Genomic DNA, 17,253 nt, shown 5'->3' with positions numbered 1-17,253 from the left:
CAGCCTCTTTCAAAGTCATTCTGCCTGTACATAGTTCCTCCCACACTTAATCTGGTCTTTTATTTCCATGGTACCTGTCACCATGGTACTCAAGCAGTCTGTCAAAGACATTATCTCACAGCAGGAGTGCATGGAAGGAGTTACCCCTCTCTTCCTGTCTCAGGTAGTCATGATGGGAGCATTCAAATTTGCAAGAAGACATCATTTATGGCTTGGGGAGATGCTACCCTGGAATTTACAAGCAGATCAGGTCAGAGAGTGGCATCTCTATCTTCCTTAGACATGTTTCTATCCATTGAGTCACATCTTAGAAGGTCTGTTTGTCATTAATGTAGAATCCATGAGAATGAACACACATATATCCATGTGCATGTATCTACGTATGTCCACATGTATCATCCAAAAGACCCAAATCCCATCCAAAAGGAAACATTTGTGCAGGATCTAAAATGAAGTCCAGGCCAATAGGATGGACAAAGTCGGGCCAACTGGACACTTTGAAAAGGAAAACAAAAAATGGCTTTGGGCAGATTCTGAGTGACAGAGTGAGATTTGCTGATCTGCTGCTGGCTACTGAGCTTAGAATGTGATCACTGTGAACACTCAGATCTTTATCCACAGAGACTAATGATGAACTCCCAGACACAGGGCTGCCTGGAGCCAAGGTCAACCCCTCCACTCTTCAGATGAAAAGGAGGCTTTCACACATGTACTCTTCTTCCCCAATCACATTTCGGGTATCAGAACCTATTCTCACAAGTCAATGTTGGGACAATTGAGGACTTACGGGGTTACTTTTCCAGTCATCTGAGACAATTTTCAGCCTGCACTGAACATGCTTCAGTTTATCCAATGTATACTAAATGGAACACATTTTCCCCCTCACAGTTTTTAGAATGTGCAATTGAGGAACAATCTCTGCCCCAGCTATTTTGCTCAAGTAACTCCCACTGACACCTGCTCTGGGAATTTGTTCTCAACGCTGTTTTTCAAAACCCAAATACTACTTGTCTCTCAGGGAGAATGGAGGTGGCAAGTGAGGCAGCAGCAGAGAAGAATGGAAAGAGGAGAAGAAGCTAGAGGGCCCCAAAGAGACAAATAGTAGCATTTAAAAAATCCCACCCAAGCAATCAAATCTAATTAACTCTGGATACCCCAGGAGGGCACTGACATTTATCCTTGCCCTGTTCACATTTCCTGCCCTCTTCTTTCTTTTCACCCTCTTGGTTCGGAATTCACGATTTATCCTTGATTCATCAGACATACAACTTACAGTGTCTTTTTTCCCCTATGACACTCCTGGAAGTATCATGAGTTGAATTCATTATGATTTTCTCAAACACCTCTATCCAATCACAAACTAACTGGAGAGCACACTGTGATTTTGCACAAAGTATGTGAGTAATAGTCCAGGAAACCAAAGCTATTTTGAATCTAAGATAATTTAAGTCAAGCTGGGCATGGTGGCTCACACCTGTAATCCCAGCACTTTGAGGGGCTGAGGTGAGAGGACTGCTTGAGCCCAGGAGTTCATGACAAGCCTGGGCAACACAGTGAGACCTCATCTTTACAAAAACACACACACAAAACAAACAAAACAAAATTTAAGTCAAAAACGTATATTTATTGTGAAGGTGGTCTTAAATTATTTGTACTTTTTTTTTTTCACTTTTCACTTAGTCCTTGTCACTAACCTAAACCTCCATCAATAGGGTATGGAAGAGAAAGAAGGGATGCTGAGGCCCCATATAAAAATCTCACAAGAGTATAGATTTAAATCGATTTCACTTGGGATTACAGAACTTTAGAACTAGAAGATACTTGTGAAGGTCTTTAACCCACGCCTCCACTGTACTGGTGAGGGAGTTAAGGTAAAGAGAGATACTGTGACTTTACCAAGTTCACACAGTTGGTTCGAGAAGGAGCTAAGGCTGACAATCCCACTTCCTAACACCATGTAGCCACAGGGCTCTTTCTCACTCCCAGCAACTTACTCCTCCTTTCTAACTTCTGATTCTTCTGCAAAGGTCCCTTTTTCCAAGGTGCTTTTGAAAGTTTGGAATAATAATGGTTTTTCTCAGACATACCTTGTTTCTATTAATACGTTTCCAAAAGCTTGTCCCTGCCCTTGTGTTTATTTGTATAGATCCCTCAGTTTTTTTGTGACTATATTAGAAACAGTCTCTCTAGCAACAAGCTCAGGTATCTGCTTTGTGCTTGGTGCTGTATTTCTGTCACAGACCAGGATGGGGATGGCCAGCTCAAAGCAAGTCATAGCAGAAATGTCATTCATGTCTCTGTGGAATGGACATAGTGCTCTTATCTTTTGGAAAGAAATCTGAGGGGAATAAGATGTTAGACTGCACAGTTATTCTGAAGACTACAGTTTCATAACTGAACAACTTCTACCTCCAACTAGAGGGTAAAAATAAATACTAGTGATCTTACAACTCACCTCTTTCACTTACTGTCTGGGAACTTGAGCATGTTATAAGTTACTTAACTACACTAAACATTAGTGGAGACAATGAAACCCACCTATAAATGTTTTCACGTTACTCAAAAACATTAGTCATATGTCTTGCCTGGGGATGCTTGCTCTGTCTTTCTTTCACTCCCTCCCTTTCTCCCCCCTCACTTTCTTTCTCTCCATGTACATTTAGTACAGTGTCTTGTACACCAAGGAATTTAAATAATGGTAAATAGCATTATCGCCATTATCAGAATCAACAGTATTCATACCAGATCAGTACTGGAGATGGTATTATTCTAGTTTATATTGTTTGAAGATGAAAAGGGGTAAGAACTATTTTGAGCATAGGCAAAAAGAACTTAATGATAACCAGACAAGAAGGATTATAAATGTTTGAGGTGATGGATAATGCAGTTACTCTGATTTGATCATTACACATTATATACAAGCATTAAAATATCACATGTACCCTAAAAATATCTACAATTATATATAAAAAAATAAATTGTGGAAAAATAATTTAAATCAAGCTTTCATTTGGCTCTTCGAGAATATTTTAATTCCAGAATCAAATATACTGGAGTTAGACAGGACTTCATGGGCGTTACCAAGCCAATCTGAAACTTCAGCAGAAATTCTATTTCCAACACTGCCAACATGATCATTAAATTCCTACTGAAATATCCTCAGTGAAGGAGAACTCACGACTTCTCAACCAAGTCTCACACATTTTGGCACTTGACATTCTATTGTATTTTTAGAGAACAAATTTCTCCAGTAATAGAGTTAAAGAATGAAACCAAGAAGTACAGGCAAGAGAGAAGAGTGAAAGGAAGAGACATTTCAGAAAGGCTCTGGAAAAGGCTGCAGATGCAGCAAGGCTGGGACACTCCAGCAGCAGCTCCAGGTGGCAACACAGTTGGGAAGGCAGCCGGCAGGCCCAAGGCAGCCAGACTGCCTGACTGCAGGAGGCTGTCACATAGCCGAAGTTCTTTGCTGGGATCTAGTCACAGTATCTCCAAGTCAGAAAGTTAGTCCTCTGGAGACAAGCAGAAAGCCTGTGTCTCCAACCAGATAGGTTCATGGATGTGCTGCTGGTTATTTACAGTAGGAGTTCACCCACCATGAACAACCATCATCTTTGAAAGGTCCTTTGGCTTCTTCTGCTTAGCAGGCCCCTGGCTACCTGCATAAACACCTGGGGTGGGAAAACAAGGGAACTGTCCACCAAGTTGCATGGCCTTATTAGCTGGCATGTGGCCCTTGAGTCTCCCTAGGAATGAGCGGGCTGCCAGGAACTCCATGAGTTGTTTACAGTGATGTGCCTTAGGGAGCCAGTCAAGACTGTGTAAGTGTAAGACTCTATAAGACAGCCATGACTATATGTGGTGATTTGGTGTCACCATATACAGGAAGAACTAACATCTGACCTTCTTTTAGGCCAAGTCAAAATACCAGATATCCTGAGAAATAGATTGACATGAGCTCCCACTTCTTAGTCTCCTGGGGGATCTTTCTGGCTAAGAACAAAGGTGTCATCTTTGCTTTAATTCCATTGCTGTCACCACAGAAGCCTAGCTGCTTATGAATTAGCACCATGATCTGACAACCTGAGCTGAAGCCCTTGTACCAGACTACCCTGAATTCTTAGGCAAGCTAAATGGGGAGCCACTGCACATGTGAAATTCCCAAGGTCACACTGTGACAAGACCTCACGGGAGCACCCTTAGGCAAGAAGGGGTTCAAAGCATCTTCAGGTCTTGCATGCTTAAGTTGCTAAGCCAGAGATTATCTGGGTAACAGCTGTCCCCCACTGGGCCCTTGTTTTACCAGCTCACCTGCATCCCAATGATGGCATAAATGAAGAAAAGCATGGCAATTAAAAGGCAGACGTAAGGGAGGGCCTGGAAGGAAAGCAGAGATAAGACATTAATCAAAGGCAGCACCCAGACTCAACAACCTGCAGTCACTGGCAGTACAGGATCTTGCCTGGAGGCTAATGCAAACAGAGACTGGGCTCTCTATTCCCTGAGGTTGTTCTGTTTTGAGGTGCAATACTTTCTCAGGCATCCTTGTCCTCTGACAGATAGGTAAACAGTTGGCCAAAGGGAGGCTTAAAATTTACTTCTATCAGGAAGATTTACTCACCCATAGGTATAGCCCATATCTAGAAGGAAAGCTGGGAAAACTTCTTGGACTTGGGGTTCATCCTACTTGCTATGCAGAAAATTAATAACCTAGCAATCGTGATGTAAATTAAATACGAAGCACCTAGCTTTGGCTTCCAAATCCCTGTATTACCCTCTCCCACTCCCATACCCAAAGTGGTGCCCATAGTGAAGACTCTGGAATCAAAGTGAAATGACTGGGGTCTCACTTGTTTTTAAGTTCCCAGAAGGCTCTTTCATTTTCTGATGAAATGTCATTTCCCAGTGTTTAAGCCTCCTGACGTTTTATTATGTTTCATGCAAAAGCCTGGTAAGTTAGCCACCAAAAAACTCTTCCATGAAGCCATGTAGCACAAAATTCCATACTGTGCATGCTTACTGCCACTTTGGGATAATATTCCAGTTTTAGAGGTGAGGGTCAGTCAAGGCAAGGAGATGTGAGGCAGGGAACTGGCCTTGGTGCTGGAGGAGGATGCAGACATAGGACAGTTTGGATTTGGGGCCAGAGTGGGACATTGTAATTTTGTGTTGATCTCAGTGCTGTCAGAGAAGTCCTTCTTCTTTACCATCCACTAAGCTCCCTGCCAGACAGTGCTATGAGGAGTCTCCACCCTGTTTTGATTGTGCACACCATGAATCCCAGGAGATCAATTGAGGCTTTCAGACTACATGAACAGGGCCGAGCTTTTCAACAGCACTAACAAAATGAAGAGCCCTATGAGACTATTTACAACTTGAATAGAGGCTAAAATTAAAATGCGACTGAAAGCGGGTGGGAGAATTCCCTCTCCGAGGAAGTGTTGATTCCTAGGCTCTGTGATGGGGGTTGGCTGCACTTTGATGGGCAATGTGGACCTCCTCTACAGAAAGCCAGAAGGAAGGAGACAGGGTTTCTTGTGCCTGTAGTGCTGCTGCCTTTCATCTTCACCTTCTACCCTTATTCTATGGCCTCCACTCTAGTCCCTAGTTTATCTCTCCCTACTCCCAACTTAGGGGGAAAAGCAAAGATTCATTCTGTTTTCCTTTCTTGTCATGTTTATACATTCTAACACAAAATAAGGAAAAAGAGGGAAGAACTCTAGAGTAGGGGTCAGATGGAGAAAACTGGATGCTGTTTAGGGGAAGGTGGGGGAGGTATAGGCAATGTCGATGCTGTTTATATCGTGTGGCTCTCTGCTTTCTATTTGCAGAGGCAGCCTTTGCTAATCTGACTTTTAAAAATCAAACTTCTATACTGTGTCCCAGAACTGTTCTGAAAAGGAAACATCTATCTATAACACAGTGTCACCTGGAGGCAAATTCACCTGTCTTCTCTGTTCTCTGTAGTATTTGCTGGAATAAGTCAACCATTTGGCCATCAAGAAAATTCTGACAATATTATCTTTGCCCTCAATAGTATATGGTTTCTCAGAGACTTGGTAATTGTGAAAATATGACAGGATGACACATATTTTTTAAGAGACTAACAACTGAAGTTTATTGGGCAATACTCTAAAAAAAAAGTTTTTAAAAGCATCTTGTGTTTCCAATTCTAAATCCAAAATCACCTGAGACTCAGAAAATTCTTGCTAAGGTTTTAGATTTCTTTCCATATCTAGCTTTAGAAAAATAGTTTTCATTGAGGTGAGGCCTCCGTGGGAGTCATTATGCCAAACAATTGTTCTGGATATGATAAAAATGTCAAGGTCGCTCCTAGGAGCCAGAGCATCCTTCAAATTGATCTCACATCTCAAACTCCAGGTCCTCGGTGAGGAAGTAAATCAGTAATGATGGATGTGGGGAAAAATCCTTTTTCAAGTGATGAGAAACCATGAGTTCACTGGCTTGCCTTCTTTAGCTTAATTTTTTTTCTTTTTTTGAGACGGAGTCTCGCTCTGTCGCCCAGGCTGGAGTGCAGTGGCCGGATCTCAGCTCACTGCAAGCTCTGCCTCCCAGGTTTACGCCATTCTCCTGCCTCAGCCTCCCAAGTAGCTGGGACTATAGGCACCTGCCACCTCGCCCAGCTAGTTTTTTGTATTTTTTTTTAGTAGAGACGGGGTTTCACCATGTTAGCCAGGATGGTCTCATCTCCTGACCTCGTGATCCGCCCGTCTCGGCCTCCCAATCTTTAGCTTAATTTTTAATTAAACTGTATAAATAATTAAAATAAAGTCAATTTGGTGAATTCATAATTTCTCATCTTTGAATCATGTAATTCCATCCAGTTTATTTTTAAACACATTCACTGGAAAACTTGTTTTAGTAAGAACAGGCATTTGAACAACATTTAGGCCCCTGCCTCCCAAAGCTTAAAAACAACTAATTTATGGTACTTGCTAGAGCCCAAAGATATTTAAGTATGTTTAGGAAACTTTTACTGAAAGTTTGGGTCTCAGCTGTCAATTTTTTACTTTTATTTATTATATATACACGGCTGTACAGCTCCACTAGACTGTTCAAAGGAAACACAGCATATTAACCGGCCCAGATGTCCCTATTTATTTGTAGGACGCAGAGGTGACCATTAGTATACCCTGTGTTCAGTGGCTCAGGAAATAAACGCTGATGAAGACAAAGGTGGGGCTAAATATGAATCATCTCTCTATGAAACACAACTCAGTGAGTCCTTTGAAAACTTTCATGTGAAATAAAACACCCAAAGTCCCTGAAAATGCAGAGGACATCTGACTACAGACCACTGGCTCTTTACATGGATGGGGTTACTCAGGACTGTCTGGAATCTCTAGGGACAAAGCACATCTTATACAACGTGTCTCCTGCCTCAGCAGACAGAGAGGATGCCTGAGTCACAAAGTCAAGGTGTTTTTCTAAAATGAGATTCTATCCAGTAGACATAAGCTGATTCCAGTCAAGCCAAGCTGTGCTGTAACTAAGAATTGCAGTATTTACTGAATGCGTCTAACAAACACCCGTTCTACTAGCTTCAGCTTCCCAGAGGTGAAGGGACTCGGGTAATGACGCCAGTGTTGCCTGGCTGTGCTGTCTGATATGATAACCCTCAGAGAGGATTTGCTGGTACCTCTTACCTTAAAAGACTGCACAAAGGTCCACAGCAAAATGCGTATGGTATAGCCCTGACGCAGAAGCTTTATGAGGCGGGCAGCTCGGAAGAGCTTCAGAAAGCTCATATTGAAGCCACTGGTGTTCACCAGCTGGTGGACCAAAAGGAAACATATAATTAGGAACATTACGGTCATTTAGAAAAATCTAAGCACTAGTATTTGTGTATTTATCCCTCATTCCGATAAATGGGACACACTCTCTGTCTTTGTTAACCCCAATTCCAGCTGATGGGCTGGCCAGTGAGGCCCATCTCCTAAGTCTTCCCATGCCTGCTCTCTATCCCCAGGTAGAAGGGTAAAGGATGTACCTGAGAAGGGTACCCTGCTCACAAAACCAGCCTTCCTAGTCTTCTACTGAGCGGTCTGAAGTCTGCACTTAGATGACAAAAAGAGCAGATCTAGGAACCCCTCTAGCACACGTTGGCCCTCTAATATTCAAAGAGAGTTACCATGAGCTCTCCGAGTCATCTTTAGAAAGAACAAGTTTATGGAAAAAATACGTCTTTAGAAAGAGCAAGTTTATGGAACAAGTCTATGAACTTTGAGGGCAAAGACACTGTGCCTCCTTTGAGAATCTAGTGGAATGCTATGCATACTAGCTCTCTTCTGACACCGTCTATTCCACCTACCCCATTAGAGGTCTGCTGCCTGAGTCATGCAGATCAACAAAGCCTTCCCGGAGATCCAGTGCCACTCCCAAGTTTTCATTCCCTGGCTAATGCCGAGCAGTGAGGGAGTAAATTCCCAACACTTAGAGGGGTACACATTTGCTCTGGTGGGTTAAAAATGGACTGAATGTACAGAGGAGTCTTAAAAATGCTACTCCAGGACCAAGCTTACAGACATGGATCTTATAGGCCATTCACCTTGCTGTCTGTCAGGATAATTTCTGTTATACTGCCAATCACGGTGATGAAGTCAAAGATATTCCAGGTGTCTCGGAAATAGTTCTGCCAAATGAATTCAGTCATAGGAACATCAGAAAAAGGAAAGAAAAAAAGAGGAGAAAAGACATCTTTCATTATATAACTTTGTTTGTCACTTGGAAATAAAACTTGTCAATTCATGCATAAGTTCACTCTTACTTTGGCTTCAGTTTCCCATTTCTAACCAGAGATACCATTTCTCCTTTACTAACTGGGAATTTCTCATTTGGAAAGCAGTTCCATCACCATTTGAAGACTTTATTTTTTGAAACTGTCACCAAAAGCTTATATGTAAAAAAGGTTTTCCAATTTTATTTTAACAAATATTTATATTTTAAAACCTCTATGGAGGCATGATTGACAAATAAAAAGTTATCCATATTTAAGGTATATATCTTGATTGGTTTGGGGAAACGTCTGTACCTGTGAAACCATCGCCATGGTCATACAGCTATAGCTTTTAAATTATCTCTATTGCATCAAGTGCCCTAGAAAATACAGTCTGACTTTCAACTATCAACAAAAGTCACACAAGTTGTAAGTGATTAAAGGTTACAGATGTGCCAAAAATCTCCTTCTAACTCCATTGAGCCTTTTCAAACCAACTACTGTTTGGTAATAGGATGAATAGACTTCATGTTTCCCCTTTTTCTCTGCTGTTATACCTTTTGAGGAGATGTAACTAAGTACAAGGAAGCAGTAATAAAATGAGTGGGCTGAAGGAGATATAAAAGGCCTGGAAAATCCACCAACCAGATAACACTCCATTTAACAGGAGGGGGTGGACTATGCATCCATCTCCTAGGCTCAGATGAACACAGACCTTAGACCATGTTCCTTTAAAACAAACAAACAAAAAGGATACTTGAATCTCAAAAACAATTCACTTGCTTGCCCCTGGGACATTTAAGGGCAGTCTGTAACACAGAAAACAGAGATTAAAATCAACAGAATGCAGAAATTCAGAGGAGACAGAGAAAGTACAAGGAGAAGAAAATTTCAAACACCTGTAATTGATATCCTCAGCAAGATCACAGGACAATGGATTATTTTATCCTATCTTTGGCATAAAAAACAAGAGACTCTCAGAGCACTGCAGAAGTATACTCCATCCCAGCCTCACAACTAGCATCACTGAATTCCTACGACATGAGCCAGACACTAGGCCAGGCCTTTGGTATTCTTTCAACTCATTTATTCCTCTCATGGATCCTAGAGGCAGGGAGTGACAAATACCCCATGTTCATAGAATCCTGAATGGAAAAGTTGGCAAGAGTGGGGAAAAATACCCAATAAAGAGAGAAAAGGAGTGTGGAGAGAGAGAGAAGTTATATTTAATGAACATCCACTCAGAAGGTTATGAACATCACTTAATTGGATACATACAACAAAGTAGCTAAGGCCATAAGGTAGCTACTATTATCCTCATTTTATGTACCAGAAAATGAGGCTGAGAGAGGCCTTATTCCAAAGCCACATGTACTTACGGGGCATGTGGAGAGACTGAAGCACACAGTTTCATAAATTCACTTTCCATTAGAATATTTAGTCTATCAGTGGTGGAGCTAAATTAAGTCGCTGAATTCCTCAATTCTCAGGGCTCTCCTATTGTCCAACCTGGGGTGAACTTCCTAATTCTTGGTTTTAATTCTTTCTAAATATTGGTGCATGGATCTAAGTCTCAGAGGACCAGAAGCTCTGGATTCCAGTTAACAATGCTTTACAATACAGAATAGCATGCTGTAGTATAGACTAGCACACTGTGGTGTATGGTATAGAATAGTACAGTGTAGTGTAGACTAGTAGATTATTGTGAACTTTGAAGTCAGATAGAACAGGGTCTGAATCCTAGCCCTACCTCTTACTAATTTTGGCCAAAGTATTCAACCTTTCTGAGCTCCAGCTGATCCATAAAAAGGAAAAAATAAGAATGCTTATCTAAGATATTGTTATGGAGAGAAAAGCAATATGTAAAGCATTTGGTACTTGATAACCAACCAATTTTGTTACATCTTACCCTCTTTTCTTTTCCTTTCCTTTTTTTTCCCATTTTGCCTTGCAATTCTATTGCCTGTCATTATGTAATCTTTAGGAAGCTATACAATTTTTCTGAACTTCAATTTCCTCATTTAAAATAACAACAACAATAATGGCAATTATGATAGTGACATCTGCCATGCCTATTTCAGAGTCACTGAGAAGATCTAATGAAATAGTATATATTACGATATTCTGAAGGCTTAGAGTGCCTTAACAATGTAAGGACTTATCAGAATTAGTGGTACCTTTTATAGAGTGAAAATCCCTCTAGACCTTGAACGAAAACATGGGAGTAGGGTGGGAAGGATGCAGGCTTCAAGGGCTGAATCTAGTTAGGGCTGTGAGTATATATTCAGCATTCGCCATAATTAGACAAGTAATGGGACTTAAGTCACAGACAATGTCAATACCACATACAAGTAATCAACATGCACAGAAAAACTTTCCCTGTTGTGGTGCTTGTGTCTCTCTCTCGGTCAACTCCCCCTGCTCAGGGCTAGACTGTATTATAAAGGCATCTTTGTTGGTAGTAGTTTCTTTTACTTTTTTAATTCCCCAAGTCTGAAAACACTCAAAAGGGAGCCAGGCAAACACAATGCAGCCAACTGCAATTGGTTCCCTTAAACTCTCCACCCAAAATGATCAAATTAATGGTTTTTCAAAGAACCTGCTGGGAGACCAAAAGCAGCCCCCGTAATCAACACTCACAATTACTGAACCCAGCCCAGAGTCTCTGTTAAAGCTGCTACCAGACAAACACTTATTCAGATAATGAGCAAAGTTCTCCTTCTTGCAGGGAAAGCCATATACCCATGTAATTTGAAATGGTAGCTCACACCCTAAGTAAGTGTGAAACAGCTGTCACGTGGGCTTGCATCCCACTGAACTCACTGTACACACTGAAGCAAGGTGGAGGGAGGGTGGCCAAGGGGATTATCTTGTTTATAGGACACTGAAGCAAAGGGCTAGGTTTTCTTAACACTCTTGAGAACAGATGCAAGAATTTGCCAAACAATTATAACTATTAATAGTAGTTGAGGAGAAGAAAAAAGAGGGCTCATAGCAGAAAAATTCATCATCCCCAAACCTCCTCAGATTTAATTCCAGAATCCTTCCCCTTGCACTACACACACACACACACACACACACACACACACACACACACACACGCACACCTCTTAAAGGCCATTAACCTTTATAGGCATAAGTAATAAACACCTATTTTATTTGGCAGAAACTATTCTTCATGTTACTAACGGCAGAAGGACTAATAGGTAAAATCTATTATTTGCTATGTTTGAGGCTAACAGAGATAGGTATTTTCCCATTTGTGTTATAAAACTCTTATACCTTTTACCAGTAAATAAGCACTTGAAGTTTATTAGTCCAATCTTTGGCTTGCTCCTTCATCTACACATAAATTGCAGTTCTAGTAAAACCCAATGATGGCCACCTCTGGACTGCTGACAGAATTTCACAGGACCAGGGCTGATAGCTCCATAAGCATGAACCTGGGATGTGGCTGCCTTTGCCCTTTCTCCCAACTTCCTCACACATCATCTTGTCTCTATGGCAGTTTACTGAGCAGTCAAAACGAGCCCACATCTAGGTGAGTGATTTCTGGAATAGCAGTAACCACCTCCCTTTCAACAAAGGCTGGGAAAGCACCTAACAGAAAGAGACAAGCCCAGTGCTGGGAAGCATTCAGCCACGTACCAAAAAGCCAAAAGCGATGACCTTCAGGACGCATTCCAGGGAAAACACCATGGTGAAGGCGATATTCAGGTACTTCAGGGCCAGCTCATAGGTACAGGGAGCAGAGTAATACTGCCAGGAAGAGAAAAGAAGAGAGAAAGAATCACAGCCTTAAGGTAAGAGGGGGAATACATGTCACCGAGGTTGGCCATCTCTCATTCCTGCCCTGTAGGAGACTCTGGTACACGGTATAGGAGGAGAGATGGACTTCGAGTGCTGGAGGGGAGAACCAGCACTCTACCCAACAAAACAAAAGAAAACACAGACCCACGCCCCACCAGACTTAATAGCAAAATGGCCAGTCTTCCTAGAGATGAGGGTAGGCAGAGAAGAAACGTTTTCTAGAGTTAGTTACTGGAGTTAGTCATTTAGTATTAAATAAGATGAGGCTCTCTGAAACGCCAAGGCTCCTTCAGACCCCATGATGATGGATCTCTGTCTCCTGATTTTTCCATCCTTGTCTGAAGCTGCCTCCCATTGCCATCTCAGGTCTTGGGAGCCCCTGGATGGCTACTATAGGCTGCACTGCATTTTGCTCAGTGGACCCCCAAAGCCCCAGAGGTTGGGTTGTTGAACAAAATACAGATCACAAAAGGATTCCATGATGGAAAAGTAGGTAAAGCAGTGACAGGCTGGGATGTTGGGGTGTCTTCCCACTTGCCCTGGGAGGGAACCATCGCTGGCGCTCAGCCGGCTCTTGTGCCTCTCTCCTCTCACCTTCATCATCAGCACGACGGTATTCAAGGCGATCATGGCCATAATGGTGTATTCGAAGGACGGAGACACCACAAAGTGCCACACGCGGTACTGGAAGGTGTGCCTGTTCTGCGGCATGTAGCGGGTGAGAGGTTTGGCGCTGATGGCGAAGTCGATGCACGCCCTCTGCAAGAAAGTCACGGTTATTCGCACAAGTTCAAATCCCATAGATCTAGCATGGCAGGCTCTGTTCCATGCTCAGAAGAGGAGGACGGTGAATGGGAAAAAGGGCAGGCCTGGGCAAGTAAAGATGGCAACTGGGGTCACCTAGACAAAACTACAGACAAGGCATCACCTTGAAGGAGGTGTGTCACGTGGAGTAGAGACTTCATGATTATTTAAAAAGTCCTTTACACAGCATGTGGCTGAGCTATTTAGGCAGGAAGCCTTCCTTGGTGCCCTTAGAAGTAAAGATCTACCTACCTATGTGTTTCTACAGCACTTTCTGTCACATCTCTTACAGTCCCTAACGTTTCTAGTTCAGTTCCATCGTTAAAAAAAAAAAAAAAAAAAAAGGAAAGAAATTTCAAAAAAAGCTTTTGAAACCTTACAGTGTGCCAGAACTATGCTTGTTGCTGGAAAAGCTGCGATAAGACACATTCCCTGCCCTTACAGCAAATACATGGCATGGAAGGTCACAGCAGTCAGATAAGCAGATATCTGATATTATCATTGTGCCACACATCTTTGTTTTCTAGACTATGCATACACAAAGGTAATGACTGCATCATAAACATCTTACACATCTTCCAGATCTCTGTGCCTCATACACAGGCCTTAAACAGTGCTTGGAAAATGTTTATTTAATGACTGAATAATTACTTTTCTCATCTTCTCTCTATAATTCTTAATCAAGTTAAGAAAATGCAGTCCTCCTTTCTTATACTGCTGGCCCAAGAATCCTTTCTGGAGCCCCTCCTGCCTCCCACTTTAGACCAATTGTTGTTACCTCATTCTTCTCCAGGCTGCACTCCTCCATCATCTTATCCCCTTGCTCCTGGAAGGTGATGATGATGAGAGCCACAAAGATATTGACGAAGAAGAAAGGGAAGACCACAAAGTAGACCACATAAAAAATAGACATCTCCATGCGGTTGCTGCGGCTTGGGCCTCGGTCTTCCTCTGTCACATCTACAGAGTGCTGCAGAACTCTGTGGGGACAGAACGAGGGCACAGATGGTGGATGACAGTCTTGGCTTCATTAGGAGATATGCCACCTATTATAATATTTTATCTGACTTCTTTGACTTTGCAGATCCTCCATTAAGTTTTTTGAGTCCAAACCCAAGTGTCATATCCTGCTATCAACAATCCGCTTCTCTTTCTAGCCCCTGTTCCATCATGCACTCGACTCCTAAGCAACAGAGGGACATAATTTCATAGTTTAGGTTGTCATGTTCAATACAAAGAGACTCCTAGATTTCCATTTAACATTTTGCTGCCAACAAGAACATGCTGCCACCAGAAAGTGGTGTCTTAGTCATTGCTAAGTCTCTGAAAAATTAGCTTTCAGCTATGGGCAGCATAAGACCTGTATTCTGTGGTCTTCTTCATGATCACAGGAAGTGCCTTTGGGTTTTGCCAACTCATTCTTAACCCTCAATCCTCAGGCTCTCAGGTACTGGGGCCCCCTGGAGGATAAATCTGTCTATAACAGCTCTCAGAAACTCTCCTTATGGGTACAGGGCTGTTCAAAACTCATTTGTTCCACAGAAGTCAGATGGCTCCACTCAACTCCTCAATAATGGGCTAAAACATTAAGAGTTTCAAGTATTTCCCTGATTTGCTCACCCACTTCTCCATTTTTGCCTGAAGAATTTTCATTCTTCCTCTTTTCTGCCTGTGTCACCTTCTGAAAACCCCTTACTTTCCCTAATACAATAACAAAGGGTGAGCCTTGTTCATCTTGAGTCAGCTTCTCAAGGCAACCAGGGGGCCTATCGCAGCCACATACAAGCATGCCAACTCAATCACTCACTGAGGCCATCCTTCCCCCGTGGAGACGGTGAAGAGGGTCAGCAGGGCCCAGATAATGTTGTCGTAGTGGAATTCATGGCGCTTCCATTCCCGGCCCTTCACCTCCATCTTGTTTTTCTCATGATCTACATAGTTGCCTCTAAAACCAGAGCAGAAATGAAAGAGGGCCTCCTCACTATAGCTCATGGAAGAGTCAGCACATTCTACAGGCCACAATAATTTGGGGGTAATAATGATCACCATATATGTGTAAGAAAAAGGAATTTTATTAAAGGAATGTATTTTTACCATGAGCAAAAATGGGATTTGGTGCCCAATAGATATGGGAGTAAATCCTAACCCTTTCACTAGTGGCTGTGTAACCTTGAGCAACTTGCTTAAGGTTAACTTTCTGAGTCTTAGTTTCCACTTGTATAATAAGCAAATAAAACTCATTTCAATAGCTCATTATAGGGGTTTAAAATGAAAACTCAAGTGTAAAATGTCACGGTACAAGACAGTTTACACTCAAGTTTTCATGTCTGACACAAAAGAGGCACTCAATAAAAAGTTTATTGATTCCCTGTTTTGTCTTTCTGCTGAAAGAAGAGTGGAGATGGGTAAGATAGAAAGGAGGGAAGGTGGACCTGTGGGGGTGGAGTGGGCTCATCAGGACATGCTTCAGCAAAATCAAGTGGGATGTGCTGGCGGCACTTACATGCACTCCTTCTCTGTGTCCTTGGAACTGTCCGTGCAATAAAAGAACTTTCCCTTGAAGAGCTGAACTGCGATGACAGCAAAGATGAACATGAAGAGCTTGTAGACAATGAGTATGTTGAAGACATTCTTCAAGGAGGTCACCACGCAGTCAAAGACAGCCTGTGGATAGAGCAAAGAGCCCTGCTGTGTGAACCCTGTGATGGTCTGCACACTTGCCTAGAGCCGAGCTGGGCCACACCACCACCACCAAGCCCCACTAAGAAGTTGTCCCAGGACAGAATTTCCTGCTAAGAGGTGAGGCGTCGCTCATGAGATTAAGGGCTGGCTTCTAAGCTGGTTATGACTGCAAGGACCTACCACCTAAGATGGGAACACATGTTCTGAAACTGAATGTAGACCCAACGCAGTAGAAATCCGATGATATCAAGCAAGGAATGTGGTCCTCTGTGGGTTCCTGGTACGGGTACTCCACTTAGTGTGAAGCATAGAAGTGTATTGCTGGAAGGGATCTTTGAGATCATTTAGCCCATTTTAGTCTTTAGATAGCTTGTGCTTTATTTGGTGACATTCTTAGATTCGAATTATATACTGATTATGTATTATTTTCTCCTTACCTTTCTAAAAGGATCAGGTAATAATACACTATCATCTTTGTTCATTTCACTAATATTTCATAGCAAGTTCATACATTTGTGATTATATTCAGTACTTCATGTAAATGTTCTCTAGTGAAGGTGGCTGCATTTGGGATGAAGACCAATAGAAGTAAAGTGGGAAAGACCAATATATACCTTCTCTTAGAGATGGCGAGACTGGGTAGATAGAACCAGGGACTTACACTTCAGTTAAAAGGCAACAGACCTCCAGAGACCTCCACTGTATGCCCTAAGCTGTGAGGAGTTACATGGGAATTCAACACATTGCAGGCCATTTTTAGGTTATTTTCTAGGTTTTAGGTTTAGCACACAGGATAATCTAGCCCCACAGTGGTGCTGCATTTGTGCAGCTGCTTCTTTGCAGCACTGGGTGAAGCACTGCTGGTTTAATTAGTTCAACACTGCGGGGAATGTGAGTGACAGGCAGCCTTGTGGAATCATCAGAGCCACCTACGTCTCCCTCAGGTTATAGAGCTGCAGAGCAAGAAACTAGCCCTTTCTATTTTAACAGAATTAAGCAAGGTTGCAGGGTGCTTTCTCTGGCCTATTAACTAATCTCATCAAGCTTGTCTGCACTCTCCTTGAGGCCCACTGAATCCTGCCCTGCAGGATCACTGACAACACTGATAAGGGTCAGGGCCCCAGGCAGCACACTCTGTGGGATGTGAGGCAGAACCCAATGAGTATTTATGGGCAGGTGCTGAACTGGGCCATTATCGGGCAGGAAGGTAGTAATAAACA

At 42.4% G+C, this 17,253-nt stretch overlaps 1 protein-coding gene across 1 annotated transcript in view; it reads right to left on the bottom strand.

Moving 5' to 3' along the window:
• Positions 1–17,253, bottom strand: part of LOC108512687 (voltage-dependent R-type calcium channel subunit alpha-1E) — a 313,873-nt gene that overhangs the window by 37,122 nt on the left and 259,498 nt on the right. The window contains exons 28-35 of the mRNA XM_017848045.1: positions 15,855–16,015; positions 15,159–15,296; positions 14,130–14,331; positions 13,142–13,306; positions 12,386–12,496; positions 8,570–8,653; positions 7,668–7,793; positions 4,312–4,377 (exon numbers count right to left, since the gene is read on the bottom strand). Coding sequence (XP_017703534.1) covers positions 4,312–4,377; positions 7,668–7,793; positions 8,570–8,653; positions 12,386–12,496; positions 13,142–13,306; positions 14,130–14,331; positions 15,159–15,296; positions 15,855–16,015 — 1,053 coding nt within the window. The remainder of the gene's footprint in view (positions 1–4,311; positions 4,378–7,667; positions 7,794–8,569; positions 8,654–12,385; positions 12,497–13,141; positions 13,307–14,129; positions 14,332–15,158; positions 15,297–15,854; positions 16,016–17,253) is intronic.

Source organism: Rhinopithecus bieti, unplaced genomic scaffold (assembly GCF_001698545.2).
Source record: "Rhinopithecus bieti isolate Rb0 unplaced genomic scaffold, ASM169854v2 scaffold_27006, whole genome shotgun sequence".
In the NCBI taxonomy this organism is placed as follows: domain Eukaryota; kingdom Metazoa; phylum Chordata; class Mammalia; order Primates; family Cercopithecidae; genus Rhinopithecus; species Rhinopithecus bieti.
The sequence above is the reverse complement of the archived record's forward strand: the minus strand, read 5'-3'. Positions and strand labels throughout refer to the sequence as shown.